The sequence below is a fragment of the Dendrobates tinctorius genome, unplaced genomic scaffold (assembly GCF_039654945.1).
Source record: "Dendrobates tinctorius isolate UK_male_01 unplaced genomic scaffold, ASM3965494v1 ptg000029l, whole genome shotgun sequence".
Classification (NCBI taxonomy): Eukaryota; Metazoa; Chordata; class Amphibia; order Anura; family Dendrobatidae; genus Dendrobates; species Dendrobates tinctorius.
Genome location: NW_027361697.1, coordinates 34519553 through 34535053, shown reverse-complemented (window position 1 = coordinate 34535053; position 15501 = coordinate 34519553). Strand labels below are relative to the sequence as shown.

The 15501-nt window shown below is 45.7% G+C and overlaps 1 protein-coding gene and 1 long non-coding RNA gene across 5 annotated transcripts in view; one reads left to right on the top strand and one right to left on the bottom strand.

The window, feature by feature from the left end:
* The window catches only part of LOC141085916 (dimethylaniline monooxygenase [N-oxide-forming] 2-like), a 113669-nt gene that overhangs the window by 64984 nt on the left and 33184 nt on the right, over positions 1–15501 (bottom strand). For all 3 annotated transcript variants that reach the window (XM_073571546.1, XM_073571547.1, XM_073571548.1), the window contains one exon: positions 8313–8475. In XM_073571546.1, coding sequence (XP_073427647.1) covers positions 8313–8475 — 163 coding nt within the window. The remainder of the gene's footprint in view (positions 1–8312; positions 8476–15501) is intronic.
* Positions 1–15501, top strand: part of LOC141085918 (uncharacterized) — a 149871-nt gene that overhangs the window by 132939 nt on the left and 1431 nt on the right. Inside the window, exons 1-2 of one of the 2 annotated variants that reach the window (XR_012231439.1) lie at positions 13284–13598; positions 14888–15077. This is a non-coding gene — a long non-coding RNA (uncharacterized lncRNA). Of the gene's footprint in view, positions 1–13283; positions 13599–14887; positions 15078–15501 lie in introns of those variants that run through there. The other variant, XR_012231438.1, reaches the window with a different exon arrangement.

The window sequence follows — 15501 nt, the reverse complement described above, 5'->3', positions numbered from 1 at the left end:
GTCACTAACGACCACGGCGATGTTATGCGGGGCTTAGGTCAAAGGAGGCTGACAAACCCGGGCCCCTGCGGAGTCCCTCAAACTAGGGAAAACCCTGTCTGACCCTCAACCCAGGGTTTTTGCTAATGGTGCAAATGCCTGAGCCTCCAACCTTTCCTTATCTCCTGCTCAGCCCTAAGCTGAACCCTCCACCCTCCACCCAGTGAGTTGTCCAACCACCAAAGCCCACACAGTAATGACAGACAGGGAGAACTTAAACCACACCGCGCCCCAAACACACAGGACAATACTGTAATGTGAACAGGGCAAAACAAAGCACAAATATAGGAAGGCGAAAAGGTAACAACGGATCATACGACACCAGATATGAATTTCTCTCTCCAACACCACCTCTCCAGACCGGAACCACTTGGCATAAAACACAAGCTATAATCGGCGACGCCCACAGGCCAGCACGACTATTTAAAGACCGTAGGCGTGACCAAACATCCCACCTGATTTCCAGCTAGATTAACCCCCGATAACCTGAGTAAAATCAAGCCGGCGCCACTAAGGCTATAGTGGACTGAGATGGAACTACCGCTGCCTGCCAGACGCTGTGGTGTGAATAGCGTCCGACATGACAGGCGATCGTTGGTACCGTGTCACGCACTGTCTATAATAGCAATTCAGACTTTGAATAGGCGTCCTTCAGCGCTATCTATATGAGCTCGGAGTCGCCAACGAGGTCGCTCGTTGTTGATAAGGGGCGTCAAACACAGCGATGCATGCTGGTCAGAGTGACGCCAGCGATCAAAAAATGATCCTGAACATTTGCGCATGATCAGCGACATCGCAGCAGGGAGCCGGTCGTTTCCGCGTGTCACACTTAGCGATATCGCTAGCGAAGTCGCTGTTGCGTCACAAAATCGTTGTCGCTTCAGCGATATCGCTAGTGGTGGTGGTGTTACTGGTGTGTTGTGTAATGGCCGCTCTCTGCTCTCCTGATCTCACTGCAGAGCTGTGTATGATTATAAATAACATATCTTCAGGTTCATCTCAGCTTCAGATTCCATCTTACAGGCAGACAGTGCTGCAATATTGTGAGAATACAGCAGAGGTCAGAGAGCCACAGCTGCTAACGTGTTTGTAACGAGTTCGGTTCTCCTGTTCTGTATTAGCTATATGTCTCACACTGGTAATATCTCCTTTTATTTATAATAAGCTCTGGAGATAGATTCTCTTGCAGATCAGTGTCCGGCACATAGTCCTGAACAGCTGATTTACTTAAAGGAAAACGTGTATATTTCTAGATTAAAGGGGGTTTACACATAGCGATATCGCTAGCAATATCGCTAAAACGTCACTGGTTTTGTGACGTTATAGCGATATCGCTAGCGATATCGCTATGTGTGATACTTACCTCCGACCGGCTCCCCCGCTGTCCATCGCTGATCGCGCGAGAATGTCTGGCTCCATTTCTCGTCGTCTGCTTCCTGCTGGGCTTCCTGCTGGCGCCGACGAGCGACGCGTGGAGGCGGGCGGGAGGACGTCTGGATCGCTGTGTGTGAAAGGTGAGTATCGTGTGCTGCGTCACTGCTGCATCGCTGTGAGATTTTTCTGTGTGAAAGCTCACTAGCGATCATTTAGCGATGCACCAGCGATCCTGACCGGGTCGGATCGCCGGTCGGATCGCTGGTGCATCGCTAAATGTAAAAGGGCCTTAAGACATCAAATTGCAGATATCAAACTATCACTTTATTCAATTATCTGTGACCTACATGCCTTTATGGAATGCTTAGGAAGGTTGATCGCACTGACAGATTTCCTTTAAATGTGTCGTACCGGAAACAAAGTTCATTTTAATTAATAGATTTTGGAATAATATGTTCCACAATTGGATGTGTTTATAAAAAATGTTCCTGTGCTGGGATAGTCTTATAACTGTGCCTGTGAACTGTGTAATTTTTGTTTCAGATCGTGCAAAGAAAGTGGTCTGATCATACTATATCTTCTGGGTAGGAGAGGAACTAAATAAAAGTATACAGACATTACAGCACAGGAGCGAAAATAATTCTTTGTTTGAGGTAAAACATTTTTTTAACAACTGCCAGGGAAATGCTTTAACGCACAAAGAGAATCAGCTGTGATCCCATGCTGTAATATCTGTATACTCTTTTGCTTCTGTGGCGCCCCCGAGGCTTCAGTCGCCACAGAGGTACTGCACCTTCTCCTAAGGTGTGGTACCCCACCATTCAGGTAGGGTGGGAACTCCCTTTCACATTCCAACACCTGCACCCTACACACAGGATAGTTCAGCAGGGACCCATCCATGCTTTATGCTGGAAAGGTCATAGGATGCCTTTTGTGGTCCCTGGCTTCGTAACACGGGAGGTGCTGGGGAGGCGGGTGGAGTTAGATATAACAGAGAGGGAAGGTGTAGGATTTCAGGTCAGTCTGGGGTGAGTCCCAGAGAAGGAGGTCAGTCTGCAGAAGAGGGCAGGTGGAGTAGGAGAGGATAGCCACTCGGTGAGGAGTGGGGATCCCTGGAATAAGGGATAGAGGAAGGAGTGCTGCAGCTGCCCCAGTGAACTGAGCCAGCTGGCACGGGAAGGAAGAGAAGGAGAAAGAGACGTAGACTGGAGACTACAGATTCCATAAGAGAGATAGAACAGATCGGAACGAAGGAGAATAAAAGGACGGTGGGAAGCAGGTTGAGAAAGAGAGAGAACCCTTCCAGTCCAGAGCGCAAAGGCCGGGGCCCGGTCCCCGAGGTTGATTGGATCTTTATGTCCGGCAACAGACACCGGAGGATTAGTGAGCCACTAACGCCTTACTCCCATCATAGACTTGGGACACAACAGCAACTGGATAGTGAGCCGGGACACAGAGAGGAGTCCCTGAAGCAGGCTACAGCTGTCTGTCATACAAGTAGAGACAAGGAACACCTAGAGAGAGGCATTCCAGGGTAACTAAGTACTGGAGTGCTTCGCACCTAAAGGCACATTGGAGGAGTCGTTCAGTAAGGTACATATTGGCGGAGTATGGAGGGGAGAATCCTATCCTGCCTGGAGGTTGGCTGGGGCCCTGACATGAAGAACACAGTGCGGAGGCAGGCATTTGTGTGAACTGAAAACAGTGAGTAAAGCTTTGGAACCGCATACTCTGGTGTCCTCCAGTTATTCCAGCACTGCTACACCTGGGTACCAGCCTCTATACCATTCTGCGCCTCTCCTCATCCATTGCACCTACACTGCCCTGGGACTACAGCTCCACCTGTGGGGAGCTACATCATCTTTGCTGCACCACACCATCAGTCCCAGTGGATCAGCATGCAGCGTTGGCTCAACATCTTACTTGCCAAACATCACGGGTGGCGTCACGAACTATCCAAATAAACTATTACACCATTAACATCACCGCCATTGATATTGGGCGCCCAGGGCAATGGACCGGGTCACCGCTGCTGTGACACACATTCCCCCTGACACCAGCCTGGTACCAAGTACCCTACTGCCCTGGGTGTGAGGGGCGACCCAATTTTGGCGTCACGAACAGGATGACGAGACCCGATGCCATCGGGTTCTGTGTGCCTTGGATTTACAACTTTTGAAAATGTGCAAAAGACCAAATTTAATAGACTGTGACAAGAATCTCAAAAATGACCGCTGGTGCAGAGAAGAAGGGCGTGAAGAGATGGGAGGTCCTAAGAAAAGACCGCGAAGAGTACTGGGCCTTCTCTTCCTGAATTACTATGTGACCGATGCATGGCCCACCCCCCGAGGGGTTCATATACTGGCTTGGTACGGAGGCGCTGGAAGAAGACGCAGCCCCGGAAGAAGGGGCAGAGGAAGCCAGTGGCGAGCAGAAGGGCGGAGCAAGAAGAAGAACGCTGGAACGCCATTTTGGAGAGTGAGGGAAGGAGGCCTGCGGAGCGCGGGGAAATGAATCTCCCTGGCGCCGTGGCTGACGGCTCCAACCCGAGCTCCGGAATGAACCGCCAGCAGCTAGAAGACAAAATTGCTGAACTGACATGCCGTCTGCGACTGAGGCAGGAGGCCTTGGAGCAACTGCGATGGCAGCAGGCCCGAGAGGGGCCTACACCGGCGGTACCCGCGACACTGGTACCCACCGCTGCCGCACCGGAGGCCCCCGCGGACCCAGAGCTACCACCCGCTGCCACCAGTCCGCTTCCACCGGCACAGGAGCAGAGATTACACCGCCAGGAGGCCTCAGGTACGTCCGATGTCCTGACACCTGGGAAGGCCCTGGGGTGCACCACGGTCCCAGCGGCTGGCCAAGTCGTGCTAGATCTGGTCTGGGACCGGGATACCAACCCCAGGAGGGGACAAGCACTAGAAAATTTACAGTAACTCTCGTACCCAGGAGGGTTTGTTTGCACCAGTTGTGCTTTGTTGTTTTTGCCATCATGTTTTGTTTTGCTGGTAGCACTTTTGTTGCCTAGTTTTTGCAATGGCAGCGTTTTCACAATTTGAGCTAGCGATCATGAACTTGGAGTGATCCAAAAACTTTTATTGTAAATAGTTGCAACTCTTTAGGTGCCCTTTCTTGGTTTTACATATAGGACCCCTTTGTGAAGATAATGGTTACACAAAGACACTTTGCGAAGATGATGTTTTTGAATGGACACTTTTCGAAGAATGATGTCTACCTCACGGGACACAGCAAGAAATCCCGGTTGGGAGCAGTGTTCAGCACTTTGCAAGAATCTTTGAATGTTTTATGATGACGTATTTGATAATGTTGTGTCTTATGAAAAGTAAATGTCTTTTATAGAAAGTTTTGAGATAGAATGTGAGAATTGAATAAAGAATGAAGAGTTGAAAGTAGACAGGTGACAGACCAGGTATTTGCGGTCAGTGTCTTGCGTCTAGAAGAGACATTGAAAGTAGAAAAATAAATGTGTACTAGAGAGAAAGAATAATTGCACTTTGAACTAGGAATTGCACTTAAAGAAATGTTTGATACTAAGATAGGAAGTTAGCCTGTTTGTAACGTTTAAGAAATGTGCCTCCTACATTAGGAAGATTAGATAAGTATTGTTAAACAGCATTTAAAATTTTTGTGTGTTCCTGTATTGTACTTTTGTTGTCTTGCAGCCCGCGGACGTGCTGTGTTTAACGGGGGGTATGTGGCGCCCCCGAGGCTTCAGTCGCCACAGAGGTACTGCACCTTCTCCTAAGGTGTGGTACCCCACCATCCAGGTAGGGTGGGAACTCCCTTTCACATTCCAACACCTGCACCCTACACACAGGATAGTTCAGCAGGGACCCATCCATGCTTTATGCTGGAAAGGTCATAGGATGCCTTTTGTGGTCCTTGGCTTCGTAATACGGGAGGTGCTGGGGAGGCGGGTGGAGTTAGATATAAAAGAGAGGGAAGGTGTAGGATTTCAGGTCAGTCTGGGGTGAGTCCCAGAGAAGGAGGTCAGTCTGCAGAAGAGGGCAGACGGAGTAGGAGAGGACAGCCACTCGATGAGGAGTGGGGATCCCTGGAAGAAGGGATAGAGGAAGGAGTGCTGCAGCTGCCCCAGTGAACTGGGCCAGCTGGCACGGGAAGGAAGAGAAGGAGAAAGAGACGTAGACTGGAGACTACAGCTTCCATAAGAGAGATAGAACAGATCGGAACGAAGGAGAATAAAAGGACGGTGGGAAGCAGGTTGAGAAAGAGAGAGAACCCTTCCAGTCCAGAGCGCAAAGGCCGGGGCCCGGTCCCCGAGGTTGATTGGATCTTTATGTCCGGCAACAGACACCGGAGGAGTAGTGAGCCACTAACGCCTTACTCCCATCATAGACTTGGGACACAACAGCAACTGGATAGTGAGCCGGGACGCAGAGAGGAGTCCCCGAAGCAGGCTACAGCTGTCTGTCATACAAGTAGAGACTAGGAACACCTAGAGAGAGGCATTTCAGGGTAACTAAGTACTGGAGTGCTTTGCACCTAAAGGCGCATTGGAGGAGTCGTTCAGTAAGGTACATATTGGCGGAGTGTGGAGGGGAGAGTCCTATCCTGCCTGGAGGTTGGCTGGGGCCCTGACTTGAAGAACACAGTGCGGAGGCAGGCATTTGTGTGAACTGCAAACAGTGAGTAAAGCTTTGGAACCGCATACTCTGGTGTCCTCCAGTTATTCCAGCACCGCTACACCTGGGTACCAGCCTCTATACCATTCTGCGCCTCTCCTCATCCATTGCACCTACACTGCCCTGGGACTACAGCTCCACCTGTGGGGAGCTACACCATCTTTACTGCACCACACCATCAGTCCCAGTGGATCAGCATGCAGCGTTGGCTCAACATCTTACTTGCCAAACATCACGGGTGGCGTCACGAACTATCCAAATAAACTATTACACCATTAACATCACCGCCATTGATATTGGGCGCCCAGGGCCACGGACCGGGTCACCGCTGCTGTGACACACATTCCCTCTGACACCGGCCCGGTACCGAGTACCCTACTGCCCTGGGTGTGAGGGGCGACCCACTTCCTCCCCTACCCAGGAGCTGTGGTATGATCAGACCATGTTCCTGTATGGTCAGACACAGCTATTACACAATACACAACAGGGGCACATTCATAAGATTATCTTAGCACAGGAACATTTTTTAACACATCCACTTGTGGAATCTATTATTATTCCAAGATCTATTGATTAAAGTAAACTTAAAATCAACTTTATTCATGGGAAAATCTCTTTAAGTATAATTATGAAAGTCTTTCTCTGAAACAGACTAAAAACGTTTCAAAGAAAACATTGCTTAAGTAGCTAACAAACACTATAAAGAGAGACCAGCACTGCTCCAAGCTGCTTTCTCCCTGCTCCACTCTAGTTGATTTACAGGTCTTTCCCATGTGTGGACATCAGTAAAGACCTGTCAATCACTTGAAGCAGAGTGAGGAGAAGTGGGCCAGAGGTGATGCAGGACTAGTAGTATCTCTTCCTATGGTCCCTGGTCAGCCTGTTAAACATGTATTTTCACTGAAACAATGCTGCAGATTAGAGATAAGCAAACCTTTTCATGTTCAGTTCGGCAAACATTTAAACCGAACGTCAAAAGCCACGCCTTCCCGGCCACACCTTTTCAGGCATATGACAGCTGATTTGATCAGCTGTCATGTGCCCCTAAGAGCTGTGGGTGGAATCGCGATCCATTCTCGGTTGTTAACATGTTAAATGCTGCTGTTGAGTTCTGATGGCGTGTGGACCTCTCTATTCTTGATAACCAGCTGTGCTGAAGCTGACAGCTGAGGTTTGAAGTCTGCAGCTGTCAGTTTTGCCTGGCTGGTTATCAAAAATATTACATTTTTTTTATTTATTCATAACGCAGTCGGCAGCTGATGAATAACCTATCAGCCGCCGCTTGCTCTCCCTGTTAATAGTTGAATACAACTCTCAACATTGTCCATTGCTATCGCGATCAGAGTGAACAGACACTGATGTGAGCTGTCTTCACTTCAGCACCTTGCGCCGAGGAACAGCGTGAACAGTACCCCTGAATCCCAGGCACCGGTACTTGTCACACTGATGACAGTGATGTCATCAGTGTGCACATGTGCAGGAAATTTTGCGGCCCGTGCTGCTACCATAAAGCACCTTAGTGAACTCGATAATTTACCAATGTTTAACCGACTTTTGCCCATTTTTAGAAAAAATGCTTGAGAATTTGAACACGAATCTGAATGTGCTACGTTTGTGCTGAATTTGAGATTCGCAAGCGTTTTCCGAACAAGTTTGCTCATCTCTACTGCAGATACCTCCAAAAGCTACAATTGTGGAGTCACATTCTGATTCATATTGCCCATGGTTCAGACAGCATGAATCTACAGGGAGGTTCCCTGTAATATTCAGTTGATCAGCAGCATTCAATGTAGTAAAAAATTTTAAAGAATGGAGTTAATGTATAATCGGTGGGGGTTTGACTATTGGAACCCCAGGATTCCTTGGACTGGGGCAGATGTCTTCTATGTAAATACAGTGTAAATTCATCTATTCTTTATTATCAAAACGCAATTCACTATAGGGTTGGTTTCAGGATAATTATTGGACTATGGTTACTTTTCAGTTTATTGGAATTTATAGACTCACTTTCAATGTTAGCATTGGATGTAAGCAATTTACTATTTGAAATAGCAGTCACCATCATACTAGAATTTTCATACCTATGATTAAATAGGAGAATTTACAGCATCACAAAAATGTGCAGTCTAAACAGAAACAGACTGATTACAACTCTCATATGTTTGGCAGGTGTCCTCATTCATTCCTATTAGAAAATGTTAGCAGTCTCATTAATGTGTTCTAGTAATTTACCAGGGAATGACTCCAAAGGTAAATATGGATCTACATGATGGCCATTGCAGACCAAAACAGCATCAAAACACTGCTTCTTCTTTACACCATTCTTCTCCGTCATGACCTCCCATTGACCAGTCTTGGAAAAACTCGGGCTCTTTGCCACCAAGCAAACTTCAGTCTTGGAGAAAACAGAAAATACAATATTATTCACCTTTGTAGAATCCAAATGTGATATTCAGACAAATATAAGGTACAGACTGTAAGAGAGAGAAGGAATACGGTAACGTCTGTGAGAGAAGGGGTCACAAGGAGGAATCTGTGAGAGAGAGGAGGTCATGGAAAGTAGTCTGCATGAGATGAGGCATGGGAAGAAAGATGTCTAAGAAAGTGTGCAGTGTATTGGACATTGGACTGATTGTGCTCTTGTGTCTAGTAACTGTATAAATTAATTTGGAGGTCTGTGCTGGGAGCTGAATAATTTAGAGGTCTGATGAGGGTTATGACAATTTAGTGGTAAAATTAAAGACATCTTGGCAGAAAATTTTACAGTCATCAGTATAATAGGAGACATTGCCATGTTGAACTTGGCCTGATTGAAAAGTAAAGGAAGGAGCAAACAGATTTAATATTTATTATATTTATCTGGTCAATGGCATTCTATTTTGTTTTCAGAACTTAAACAGCTTTAACATTAACACAATACAGATGCAAGTAAGAATCTTTTAATGTACTGTATATACAGCGCTTGACAAAATATTCATACCGTATGAACTTTTCCCTTTCCCTTTTGGAATTTTATGTGAAATACCAACACAAAGTAGCAAGTATTTGTGAAGTGTAAAGGAAATGATACATGATTTTCTAATTATTTTAAAAACATAAATCTAAAATTGTATCATGCATTTTGTTTTCAGCCCTTGTAAGGGTCGGCCAGGACTAGTGTTGAGCATTCCGATACCGCAAGTATCGGGTATCGGCCGATACTTGCTGTATCGGAATTCCGATACCGACTTCCGATATTTTTTCAATATCGGAATTCGGCATCGGAATCGGAAGTTCAAAGTTGATTGACAGACTGACGTCATCATGATGCGCGGTGTGTGCGCATCATGATGCGCCGTCATTTCGGGCCTTCCGGGGGTCTCTGCCGGCCTGCCGGGGGGCTGTGCCGGCCTGCCGGGGGGCTGTGTGGACTGCCCGGGGTCTGTACCGGCCTGCCGGGGGGCTGTGCTGGCCTGCCGGTGGTCTGTGCACCCTGTGGGGGTCTGTACCGGCCTGCCGGGGGGCTGTGCCGGCCTGCCGGTGGTCTGTGCACCCTGTGGAGGTCTGTACCGGCCTGCCGGGGGGCTGTGCCGGCCTGCCGGGGGGCTGTGCACCCTGTGGGGGTCTGTACCGGCCTGCCGGGGGGCTGTGCCGGCCTGCCGGGGGGCTGTGCTGATGTCCGGGGGTCTGTGCAAGCATCGTCCGATGGGACTACAAGTCCCATCGGGCGATGCCTGCTACCATGACAGTGATTGACACATTAGCCAATGATGGGACAGTAGTAGTCCCATCATCCGGCTAATGTGTTAAATGTTAAAAAAAAAAAAAAAATACTACATACATACTACATACATACTACATGCTACATACATACTACATATATGCTACATACATACTACATACATGCTACATACATACTACATGCATGCTACATACATACTACATGCATGCTACATACATACTACATACATACTACATACATACTACATGCATGCTACATACATACTACATGCTACATACATACCACATACTACATACATACTACATACATACTACATACATACTACATGCATGCTACATACATACTACATACATACTACATGCTACATACATACTACATATATACTACATGCATGCTACATACATACTACATACATACTACATGCATGCTACATACATACTACATATATACTACATGCATGCTACATACATACTGCATGCTACATGCATGCTACATACATACTACATACATACTACATGCTACATACATACCACATATATACTACATACATGCTACATACATACTACATACATACTACATGCTACATACATACTACATATATACTACATGCATGCTACATACATACTACATACATACTACATATATACTACATGCATGCTACATACATACTACATATATACTACATGCATGCTACATACAGTACATACTGCATGCTACATGCATGCTACATACATACTACATACATACTACATGCTACATACATACCACATATATACTACATACATGCTACATACATACTACATACATACTACATGCATGCTACATACATACTACATACATACTACATGCATGCTACATACATACTACATGCATGCTACATACATGCTACATACATACCACATACATACTACATACATACTACATACATACTACATACATACTACATGCTACATACATACTACATATATACTACATGCATGCTACATACATACTACATACATACTACATGCATGCTACATACATACTACATATATACTACATGCATGCTACATACATACTGCATGCTACATGCATGCTACATACATACTACATACATACTACATGCTACATACATACCACATATATACTACATACATGCTACATACATACCACATACATACTACATACATGCTACATACATACTACATACATACTACATGCATGCTACATACATACTGCATGCATGCTACATACATACTACATGCTACATACATACCACATACATACTACATACATACTACATACATACTACATGCTACATACATACTACATATATACTACATGCATGCTACATACATACTACATACATACTACATATATACTACATGCATGCTACATACATACTACATATATACTACATGCATGCTACATACATACTGCATGCTACATGCATGCTACATACATACTACATACATACTACATGCTACATACATACCACATATATACTACATACATACAATACATTCATACAATACATACATAGACATACAGTACATATAACATAGAGTAACATACTTACCAATACTTGTCACATTGTTCCCCGAAGCCATTGTCTTTTCCGGAATAAATATTAACATAACAAACCACAAAAATACTCACCCACGATCCGAAGCAGTCCACGAGTGTGTCCCACGACGATCTTGGGTAGAGAACTGCAGCATCAGATGATGCTGCCGTTCTCTACGGGCTGCAGGAATCCAATGACGGAAGGTAGGTATCCTTCCGCACTGTATTCCTCCGCCACTTAGAAAAAAAAAAAGTCCCTAGTCTCACTTTATGCCATTGCTGCGTGGGAAATTCCCACACAGCAATGGCATAAAGTGAGACTAGGGACTTTTTTTTTTTTTAAGTGGCGGAGGAATACAGTGCAGAAGGATACCTACCTTCCGTCATTGGATTCCTGCAGCCCGTAGAGAACGGCAGCAACAGCTGATGCTGCAGTTCTCTACCCAAGATCGTCGTGGGACACACTCGTGGACTGCTTCGGATCGTGGGTGAGTATTTTTGTGGTTTGTTATGTTAATATTTATTCCGTAGACGACAATGGCTTCGGGGAACAATGTGACAAGTATTGGTAAGTATGTTACTCTATGTTATATGTACTGTATGTCTATGTATGTATTGTATGAATGTATTGTATGTATGTAGTATATATGTGGTATGTATGTAGCATGTAGTATGTATGTAGTATGTATGTAGCATGCATGTAGTATATATGTAGTATGTAGCATGTAGTATGTATGTAGCATGTAGTATGTATGTAGTATGTATGTAGTATGTATGTAGTATGTATGTAGCATGCATGTAGTATATATGTAGTATGTAGCATGTAGTATGTATGTAGAATGTAGTATGTATGTAGCATGTATGTAGCATGCATGTAGTATATATGTGTTATGTATGTAGCATGTAGCATGCATGTAGCATGCATGTAGTATGTATGTAGTATGTATGTAGTATATATGTGGTATGTATGTAGCATGTAGTATGTATGTAGCATGCAGTATGTATGTAGCATGCATGTAGTATGTATGTAGTATGTATGTTGCATGTAGTATTTATGTAGTATGAATGTAGCATGCATGTAGTATGCATGTAGTATATATGTAGTATGTATGTTGCATGTAGTATTTATGTAGTATGAATGTAGCATGTATGTAGTATGCATGTTGTATGTATGTAGCATGTAATTTTTTTTTTTTTTTTTTACATTTAACACATTAGCCGGATGATGGGACTACTACTGTCCCATCATTGGCTAATGTGTCAATCACTGTCATGGTAGCAGGCATCGCCCGATGGGACTTGTAGTCCCATCGGACGATGCCTGCACAGACCACCGGCAGGCCGGCACAGCCCCCCGGCAGGCCGGCACAGCCCCCCGGAGCCTGCACAGCCCCCCGGCAGGCCGGCACAGCCCCCCGGCAGGCCGGCACAGCCCCCCGGAGCCTGCACAGACCACCGGCAGGCCGGCACAGCCCCCCGGCAGGCCGGCACAGACCACCGGAGCCTGCACAGACCCCCTGGCAGGCCGGCACAGCCCCCCGAAAGGCCCGTACAGACCCCAGAGAGGCTGTACAAGGGCAGGAAAGGGTTTTTCTTATTCCGATACCGGAAGTCCCATAGACTTGAATGGGACTTCCGGTATCGGAATCGGCGATACCGATACTTTTTTTAAAGATCGGCCGATACCATCCGATACGATACTTTGAAGTATCGGACGGTATCGCTCAACTCTAGCCAGGACTATAGTCGCGGCCAGAGACACTAAAGCATCAGTATCTCGGCATTTCTTCACAGAAAATTCCAATCCACTGTTCAGCGTACCTGCGTCTCCAGGTTCGTGTCCCTCTGTGTAAGGACTGGGACTGTGTACCTGTTTTATCTGCTTTTGCCCTTAGTTAGGTTGGATTCTGCCCTTAACCAAAATGGAGTTGCTGGCTTCATGGGGGCCATCTTGTTTCCTGTCTGACACTCCTTGTTTCCTGTCTGCTGTGTATATAGAGGAACTCTGCACATCATACCTTTCCTTATGTATCTTGTAACTTACTTGCTGCCAAGCTGGAAGGACTTGCAACCTGCTTGCATCTTCTACTCTTTGGGATACCCCACTTGTTTCTGGATCTACGTACCACAGAAGGACGCTGTTGCTTACACCCGCTCTGTACCCACCTCTGCTACGGTCTGCCCTCCATTAGGAGCCGGCCCAGACTTTGAGCCCTGGATACTGCATTGCTGGACTGGTACTCGCACCCTCGGTCTGTACTACTACTTCTGCACACTTTTGAGACTGTCTTATTTGCCTGCTTATCTGTAAAGTCGCAGTTTGCATCTTGCATCTGAAGTTCATATCTCTGCAATAGATATATACATCTGGAACTGTGATATACCGTGCTTGTCTTCATTTCTGACCCACGTCATCGGGCTCCATAGAACTTTAGCATAAACTTATAACACCCTGGGTACTTCCCAAGCAGCGAAGGCCCTTCTCCGAGGCGACTCCCAGTAATTGAGACACAGTCCATATTAACTTGAATGGTTTCTTTACTGATAACTTCATCCAATATATCCACAGATGGCACATCGTAGGATACACATTCATCTTTACTTGCTTCCTCAGCTCTTCCTACTTTGCTGATGCTTCTATATGGCACATGTCCGGACCGGACCGTCTTAGACTGCTTCCCAGCTTCTTCCTGGCCTAACTTCGCCATGATGACATTTCCTTTTGCCTGTTTCACCCCAGACTTGAAATCATCTGCCACTCGGTTTGGTTGCCTCTGGAAAAGCATCTGACCGGTCTGTACAGCTCCATGCGAAGCTTCAGCATCCTTCTGTTCCACACTCAAACCGACTCCCGCCCTAAAGGCATCTGCCCAGTCTATGAGTCACCACATCGACTCTCTACTGTATTGGCACACTGTATTGATGTCCAGTGGCCGTGGATAACGTGGGCTGTTGCTGCTTAAAGTTGCGTGGCTGCCGAGCATCCTGGGCCTATAGCCCATGTGGACACTTCGGGCACCCTGGCCCCATCTGAACTAACTTCCCTTCTACTCTAACCTTGACTCCCGGAAGCCCCTCCTACACTTAACACTATTCACTACGAGTGCTATACACTAGAGTGCCCCTCTCTAGTGTCCAAAGGGAGCACTACGCTTTTCCTATACTGTAAATGACAAAACATGAAATGCAGTAAACATCATCACAACTATGTGCAAATAAAAGCAACAATACAATAAAACGTAAAGACAAAACAATGGTGATACCAAGAAGGGGTAGCAGTACCATTTCATATGTGCAGTAATACATATAAACATGTAGCAGTACTATCTTAGCAAAGAATAATAAATACAACATGGAACATCTTACTTAACCCCTTTACACCCTCCTGAGTCAGTACTTTGTACAGTAAGACCACCTTTCACTGCAATTACTCCTGCAAGTTTTTTTTTTGTACATCTTAAGGCTGACATTTTTTCCCATTCTTCTTTGCTCACTGATTGATTGGAGAGTGTGAAAATGGAACTTTCTTGTCTTGCCACAGATTCTCAATGGGAAATAATGGGAGAGGAAACTGAGTCCAAAACTACAAGCAAATAGACATCTTTATTGAACGGCAATATATGGGAGCAGAAACATACAAAAGGAAGTTAAAATGGAATACATATACAAGTGTCAAAGATAGCCAGGAACAAAATAGAAATCCTGTGCGACAGTATCAATGGCAGCAGCAGGTAAATATGATAAATAATCACTTCATTATAAAGGCATGATGCGAGAAAGATATATATAAGATGGAAAAAATCTCTCTGATGCACTTAAACATTATTATTAAAAGGAGTATAATACTCCTGCATAATGAGAAAAGAGAGACCGTCCATCAAGGTATTGCACACTTGCCCAGTATATAAGTAATAAAAGTCAAATCATACCCATCATGTCTGCCAAAGAACGTGCTGCCGTGCAGGAGAGACCCCAATGCGCATTTCGTGGTAAAACCGCTTTCTCAGGGGGTGTGGCTTAAGCAAAGACACTGCCCTGTTAAATACCTGCTTGCCAGTGTCACATGGATAGAGCGGTCCAATTGCAGCCTGATAGGGTGCGCCTGCACAATGGAGGGGAGACTGTGCTTACACCCTCCCCGCCCAAACCGGAAGT